Source organism: Corvus brachyrhynchos, unplaced genomic scaffold (genome assembly GCF_000691975.1).
Source record: "Corvus brachyrhynchos isolate BGI_N302 unplaced genomic scaffold, ASM69197v1 scaffold90, whole genome shotgun sequence".
Lineage (NCBI taxonomy): Eukaryota > Metazoa > Chordata > Aves > Passeriformes > Corvidae > Corvus > Corvus brachyrhynchos.
Window position 1 is genome coordinate 3,884,558 of NW_008236932.1, and position 7,910 is coordinate 3,892,467.

The 7,910-nt window shown below is 35.7% G+C and overlaps 1 protein-coding gene across 1 annotated transcript in view; it reads right to left on the minus strand.

Annotated features, from left to right (window-relative positions):
* The window catches only part of YTHDC2 (YTH domain containing 2), a 29,432-nt gene that overhangs the window by 15,164 nt on the left and 6,358 nt on the right, over nt 1-7,910 (minus strand). Inside the window, exons 5-11 of the mRNA XM_017728275.1 lie at nt 6,752-6,854; nt 5,394-5,550; nt 3,496-3,603; nt 2,254-2,402; nt 1,731-1,866; nt 1,217-1,343; nt 890-957 (exon numbers count right to left, since the gene is read on the minus strand). Of these exons, the coding sequence (XP_017583764.1) occupies nt 890-957; nt 1,217-1,343; nt 1,731-1,866; nt 2,254-2,402; nt 3,496-3,603; nt 5,394-5,550; nt 6,752-6,854 (848 nt within the window). The remainder of the gene's footprint in view (nt 1-889; nt 958-1,216; nt 1,344-1,730; nt 1,867-2,253; nt 2,403-3,495; nt 3,604-5,393; nt 5,551-6,751; nt 6,855-7,910) is intronic.

Genomic DNA, 7,910 nt, shown 5'->3' on the forward strand with positions numbered 1-7,910 from the left:
CATCAACGCGGTTCAGTTCAGGTTTGCATTCACCCACCAACTAAACTTAGATCAACACCAACAAGACTACTCCTTTCAAATTTTAAAGAGTAGCAGAACGGCACCTCCAAAATACTATTACTGTTCACTGTTTTAAGTGCAATCCAAGAAAGCATGAAACTTCAATTTTTAGCATTAACTTTCACTTTCTTACTCTTCACTGAAACACAACCAGAAGCAAAGTGTCAGAACTCAAAGTATAGACACTACTTGTTTACCTGTTAAAAGAAATGTATTTCCCAAACATCTTCGTCCCATAAGCAGGTACTATACAAACAGAAACTGCATTAAGAAGTGCTATAAAAATATTGCTCTCTACAAAATGGTAACAAAACTGTAACCATAAATTAATCAAAAAACAATTCTTGAATGACCCCAATGTCAATGTTACTTCTGTAAGGTTTCTTTAATATGGCAAATAAGGTATAGATAAAAACACAACTGATTTGTTTCTAAAATAAGCATCTGAAATTAAAATGGTACATGGCAGAATCAGCATCTCTGTCGATTTATGTCAGTTACTATACTCACATCCTGCCTAGACACATAATCATGACAGCAATGCCAACATCAAAATAATAAAAGATTATGACATGAAAGAAGTCTACACCACTCTACCTATATTTATCTTAGGATCCAGATACACCAACATAATCACTATGACACTGAATACAAACACACTATTTTTTAAAAAAAGTGTTGTTTTGAAATATACCTAGTCTCAAATAAATCCTGCTATTTAGGTCAGATTTAAAGGCATAAAAAGCAAAAAACTGTTCTGATTAGAAGACAAAACGCAAATTTCCCTTCAACATTTCCCTTCAATGTTTCTGCAAAGTAGCTATAGCTTACCTGTAGGATTCTAACAAGTCAACAACCTCTGTCTGTCCAAAGCGCTTAGCCCAGTCCACAGCCATCCTGAAAGAGTTACACAGCAATCTTTTTTAAATTTCTCACTTCAAAAGACACACAGCCCAAGACTCCGAATTAAGAATTCAACTTTTAATTTCCAGAATACAATGTGATGAACACAAATTAAAATGTTTCAACTGTCAAAACTTACTATTGCTTACAGTAGTCTGCTAAGTTAGCAATTAGTTTAAATGCTATAGAAATTTCTCTCTCATTTGTATATTGACAAATAAATCTATGTTTCGGTTTGTCTGTTTGTTTTTACCAGCCATTGGATGATTTGCAGTGGATACTTGCTCCCATACTGATCAGCTGCTCTACTTGACTCAAAAAGCCTCTCCCTGAAGCAATCATTAGTGCAGTTGCACTGGTTTCACTGTGCCTATAATCAACTGAGAAGTAAAAATAAATTAATAAACAAATAAACCAGCAAACCAAACAAAAACATTCTTACTTTTTCATCTAAATATGGTACGAATGTGACTTATGTGACATTTAAAATCCAGGCCAGAGAGAATTTGTTTTCTGACTTCATCCCACCACTCAGTTCATGTGAATTTAACACTACTTTAGACACGCCATAACATCTGTTAATACTTCAAAACAAGTACAAATGAACAATAACTAAACAATTCATTAACTCTGCTATTTCCATCCACTTTTTCAAAAGGCATCAGAATTCAAACGTAACAACGTCTGAAACTGGAAATAAAGTAGGCATGGAAATTCAAGTAATTTTGTTACTGCTTTTTTCTTATATAATGAGATGATAAACTTACCACTGACATTTTCAGTTAAAATGAGATGGAACACCTGAGCAAAGGCATCAATATCTTTATGCAACCAGATGTTAGAAAGACAAGAATCCATCTCTTTTATTAACCATGGTTCAAGGCAGTTCACATCTTTTTCAGTCTGAAGAGAAAACAAGTATTGAAAGACAGATGTCTTCCAAGACTTATCTTTATTTTCATATATTACACATGAAGAAACTGAACGGTTGCTTTTCCAAGTAACAATCAGAAATCCAGCATCACAGCATATATTGCAGCTAAAGCATTTATTGTATCATATGCAAATACTTTAAGAAATGGCAATTCAGCCATTTAATCTGAAGAAATGTTATGTACAAACCATTGTAATTGACAAGCACACTTCAGCTAGAGTAGTTCATGATAATTAGGAAAAAATCATCTATAAAGTATGTTAATATCCTTCGAGAAATTCTACAGGAGTAGTACCTTTAGGAAATAGTTTTTAAAGCAGATTTAAGCATATCTCCCAACAAAAGGAAAAACTTACCAGTTGATTAAATACTATGTCACCACCATCACCCAACAGATAACACTCTTCAGTTGCCCTTGGGACAGATCTTGGTCTCTCAGGTTCCAGCTTACTACTGCTCTCTTGAGTAGAACACCACTCAGTAAGAGTGCTTTGCTGTTTTTCTTCTAGAATGCATACAGGATTTCCATGAAAAGTTTTACAGTCATCCTAATTATCCATTATTTTAAGTATTTAAAAAAAAGCTATATCAAGTCTTTAACAAAGTTAAAACTATTAGATCTCTTATTTAATCTAGAACATTGTTACCAGTCCAATATAAAGTCCATGATTAAGGGCACCCAAAGCATACCACTGAAAACATCTGCTATAAGAACAAGGTAAGAAATATCACTTGGTCGCTTAACCCATTAAGCCTCCAACTTGCTGCATTCAAATGAGTTTCCTAACTTCTACACAATTCTCAGTCCAGACCTTCCTCCAGAAGTGAAATACCAAAGAGGAGTGATATAACTCTTGCATGTAGCAACTAATTTCTGTGTACAAGCAAAAGAAACAGTAGAAGCCATCAGGGCCTGAACTGAGCTTTTCTACCCACAGCGATCAGAGCTGAGCACCATGATAAACGTGCAGTTAGGACTGCATGTTATAGCTTTGAGGTTGGCCTTTTTTATTTTTTTTTAATACTCATTGGGATCATTACTTTCAGCTGCCAGGAAAACTTCTCAAATACTGCAATCAATATACTAAAATACTTAATCAATTGAAAAGCACCCCCTATATCTGGTTCAAGTGCGTTAATGCGCCTGAGCTAAATGTTAAATGCATCCATGTCTAAAGAATGCACTGAAAAATGTTAATAACAGAAACCACTTCTGTACAAGATGTACAAAATCCTGCCTTCTCAAATGGCTGCATTTTAATTTGCACCTAAAATGTCAGCATATTGTATCTTATGTTTGTATCGTTTTCATGTGGGCAAAGCCCCCAGCTATACGTAATTCCGCTTCATAATAATTAGGGAAAATACAACATTTATCAACTGAAAGAAGAGTATAACCACTGAAAGTAAAAATATTTTTTTAAATCACAATTTATGTCAACAATGTTAAGCACAGAGTTTTAAAGATACTTGCTGTCATCTAATCATGTCTCATTTAACAATCTGACTTCAGAATTTTAAAGAGAATCATCTTATTTGCTGTTCAATCAATCAATGAGACTCATTACCAAGACATTACAATTAACAAGTTCACCAACCTTGCTGCTTCTCTTTTTTGTACTTTACCATCTCTTTGTTTGTATACCCAGTACTTCGTAAAATGTCCTCCAAAAACATCTCCTTAACTTCAAAAGGTCTTCCTTGGACTAAAAGTAGAAACAATTCATGAAGGATTAAATACTCCCTAGATTCACTTTAAGAATATTAGCTCTTAAAAACAGTTTTTATAGACAGGAAAGTGAATTAAACATGATTAGGCCCTGATTTAATGAATTCTTATATGCCTTGGGAAGTCTTGTAAGAGTATCTTCACTTGAGTTTATTTTCTTTAAGTGATTGGGCCACAAAAAAAAAAATTAAGGAAATGTCAGCTGCATACCTTGCTTCTTATTAACCTCTTCAATTCTATTAAGTGTTAATAGCAAGAGATGTAAGATTGACAGTTATTTACTGCAATTTTATCAAATTAGAAGAAGAAAATAGCCACTTTTGTTTAGGCGTACAAAGAAGAATTCACTGTGTCAGCCATCTGAATTACATAATATAAGAGCAATTAAAACAATTTTAGTGTAAGATCCCACAAGTAGGCTGCCATGTTTGTATTCAACTTCTTTCATGAGAAGTACATGAGGAGATGGACTTCTCTCAAAGTCCTCAATTAGCACAGCCAGTTTTGGCTTTCTTTACCAACTACTTCTCATGTTCTTTCTCTCTTAAGAGCTTACCCTGATTTCTCTTTTAACATCACTGTTTTCTAGACCTTATTTATGGACATCAAATTATTTTTTTACACAGGAAGAACTAAATACCTGGTTTTGGTTCCTTAGCAGACACTTACCACAACTAAGTTCACATCACCTAGGACTTCCTCTCCTTCAGAAAGGACAAGCTACAATGCATGTATTTTTAGAAGCCATCATGAAGGAAGTCTTCTAACACTGATCACAAACTCGGTGTACTACAGAAACCCACAACTAAAAAATGTTGGTTTCTGTGGTCAGGATTGTGTCAGCTATACTGCTGAAGAATCAACCTTTTTCATGACATTAACAGACAAACTATCTTTTTTTTAATTCTTAAATTAACAAAATTGGAAAAAGCATCTTTTCAACTGTGATTATCCTGTGAAGTCCAGTATGTGATAACAGTATAACCACTGTAGTAAACTGAGGAGACAGTAGTCAGAATTTCCAAAATAAATCTATTGATCTAAAAGGATGAGATGCTGCAAAAAAAAGTAAACTGCAAAGCCAGACAAAAATTACAAAGAGGTTTTTCTTCTCCAAAAAAAATTGCCCAATATTAAAATCATGTGTAACTTTCAGATTCCTGCCCCCAACAAGCTGCAAGCCTTATCTTCCTAGGCAACAATTCAAAACTGAAAACCAGAAATGAACACTTTTATGTGTGAATAAGAAAAAATAACTTTCTTGTGAACATCCCCTAAAATTAACCCATGATTCATAGAGAAAATTCTACATGAAGCAAAAAATCATATGATTGAAACATAAATCCCAATTTGCCTAGGACTGTATTTCTGAAATTAACAGATAGAGTTATCTGAGTTTTATCCAGCAACTAATAGCAATCTCTGAAGCCAGAATTAGAATCTACTGGAATATACTAATAGGTATCACATTCTTGTAAATCCCAGGGTCTGTGGCACTATGCAGACCAGCACTTTAAGAACCTTTTCCTCCTTCTTGGATTGAACATCCCTGCACTTACAGAACATCCACTGATAAAAACACCTCTCTCTGAGGCAGATGCAAATAGTTAAGAAACAACAAACATAAGTAAACAAAGAACAGCCAGTGCTGTAACTGTCAGTGTATTTATCATGTGCCTTTATTCAGAATGGTTTGGTATAGTTAAGATCTGGGCAGGTATACTGAGATTTAAGAGTTCACTTAAATCTAGTCAAGAGTTTACTTACTATGTATTACTGGGCAACATCCAAAATACCTAATAAAGAGATCTGCATCTAGAGCAGCACTAGAAATAATTAGTTTTAAATTAGCGTGGCTTTGCAGTACATCTCTCAGTTTTATTAGCAAGAAGTCACTGAACCTATCCCTCTCATGTACTTCATCCTGTAAGAAAGGAAAGAAAACCAAAAAGAAAAAGAACAGATAAACGTCACAGATTCAAGATTGTAACTTTTCACAAATATGAATTTTCTAAAAACTAAAATATGTAATTTGGTGGTCCCTTATAGAGGTATTAAAATGTTTAAGTTTAGCTTAAGAAGGATTTTTTAAAAACTATCCAAAAGTAAAAAAAATACTTCAAAAAGTTTTATAAAGACATCAGAGACATAAAGTGTCATAAAGACACTGTAATGCACAACCCACACAGACCTTAATTTCAGAGATCAAAATGAGTATCTGTAACTTCTCTAATTCTTGCACTTGAATCTCATTTTCAAGACAATGCTGCAAACTGCAAATCCTACAAATCTTATTTCAATAAAATCTCCCTTTACAACTGATGAGCATTAAAATAACCACATAATGAGAGAAAAAGATTTCTTAAATCCATTAAATCATGCACAAAGCTTATCATTAAGACATGAATGATTAAACATCTTTATCTATCTTCTGTTTAGTTTTATATTCTGAATGTATGAATCAAGAACTGAAACACGAGATTTGCAGGCTGAAGTCAAGAATGCACAAACTGTTCTTGCGCTTTTTTCCTCCTTGGTAAACAGACAGGCACCTAAAATGACCACGTTTTTTTCTGTTTTCAGCAGTGAAGAGCTTGCAGGAAACATTCTGGTTCCACTGACTTATCAAACTCCACAACAGGAAATTCACATAATCATACATGAAAACAAATAATTTGTTAGAAATTAGACTGCATTTTGTCTTGAACACATTGTGAAAACAAAAGGGACTACAAACTTGGTACTGCAAAATCAAGTACATGAAAACAAGCAATTCTGACACACTCACATTGAACCATATCTATGTAAGCCTTCCTAAGGCTTTTCTGTTGAGGAAATTCAGAAAAATTCAGACCTCTGCCCTCCATAATCACATCACAATTCCAAAATTAATTATTGGCATGAACCTAAAATAAGATGCTTTTACAAGAAAAAAAAACCAAGAAACCCCAGAAAAATATGCAAACTACAATAAAAAAAAAGAGTAACTCTTTAGAGTTAATTCAGATTCTAACTTAACAAAAACACCTTAAATGTTCATCAAATTAATACAGAAAACTAGGATCTTATCTTCCAATTTAGAAACAATACATACTGCTCCCTCACACAAAATACAAGATCCTTACCACAATAACATGTGTCACAGTAGATAGGGTGCTGTCTCCTGCCATCAGCGTGCGAAGCAGTATGCCATTAGTGCAAAAGGTTACCAGTGTCTTTGGAGAAACCCTAGTGAACAGTTCACAAAGATGCTTCAGCTTTTTTCACCATTTAAATGCTGCCAGCTCTCCACTATTTACTGAAAATTAAAGATTGAACAGTTCCTCACCAGAAGTGGAATCACAGTTCTGTCACCAAAGAGCTCATGCATACTATTTGTTTATAAACTATGCCTGTTTCCTAAGAGTTCCTAAGGATTCTTAGTGCTAATGCTCCAAAACTTCTGACAAGGGATTAATTAATAAGGTCAGATTCATTTTTTTCTAAATTAATAAGCAAGTGAAACAGAACTTTGAGAACCTCACCGTGTTGTATTAATTTACTGGAAAATTCAGTGCGGACTGCCTCGAAAAAACAGGTTTCAATTCTTCAGAACATCCTCAGATATAGTCTTTGTATTTGTCTACATGTGGAAGGCTGACCTTGGCTGAATGCCAGGCACCCACCCAGGCTGCTCTATCCCTCTCCCCCTCAGCTGGACAGGGGAGAAGTAACACAACAAAAGGCTCATGGGTCAAGGTACGGTCAGGTATGTCCCGACATATCACTTACCAGTTACCATCACCACGGGCAAAACCGACTTGACTTGTGCAATTTAGTTTAGTGTACTACAAATTAAATCCAAGCAGGATGACGAGAGACAGAATCAAATGTTACAACGCCTTCCCCCACCCTGCCCTTCTTAATTGGCTTAACTTCCAATTTTCTCTAATTCCTACCCCTCAGTGCACAGGGGGACAGGGAATGGGGGCTGTGGTCACTTCACCACATCCTGTCTCTGCTGCTCCTTCCTCCTCAGGTGGTGGATTTCTCACACTCTTCACAAATGGCTCCAGTATAGGTCCCTCGCATGTGGTGCAGTCCTGCAGGAACAGACTGCTCCAGCACGGGACCCCCCATGGGTCCACAAGTCCCACCAGCAAAAATGCTCCAGTGAAAACTCCACTCTTCGTGGGGCGACAGGTCCTGTCAGGAGCCTGTTCCAGCACAGGCTTCCCACAGGGTCACAGCCTCCTTTGGGCAACCACCTGCTCCGGTATTGGGGTCCTCCACAGGCTGCCGGTG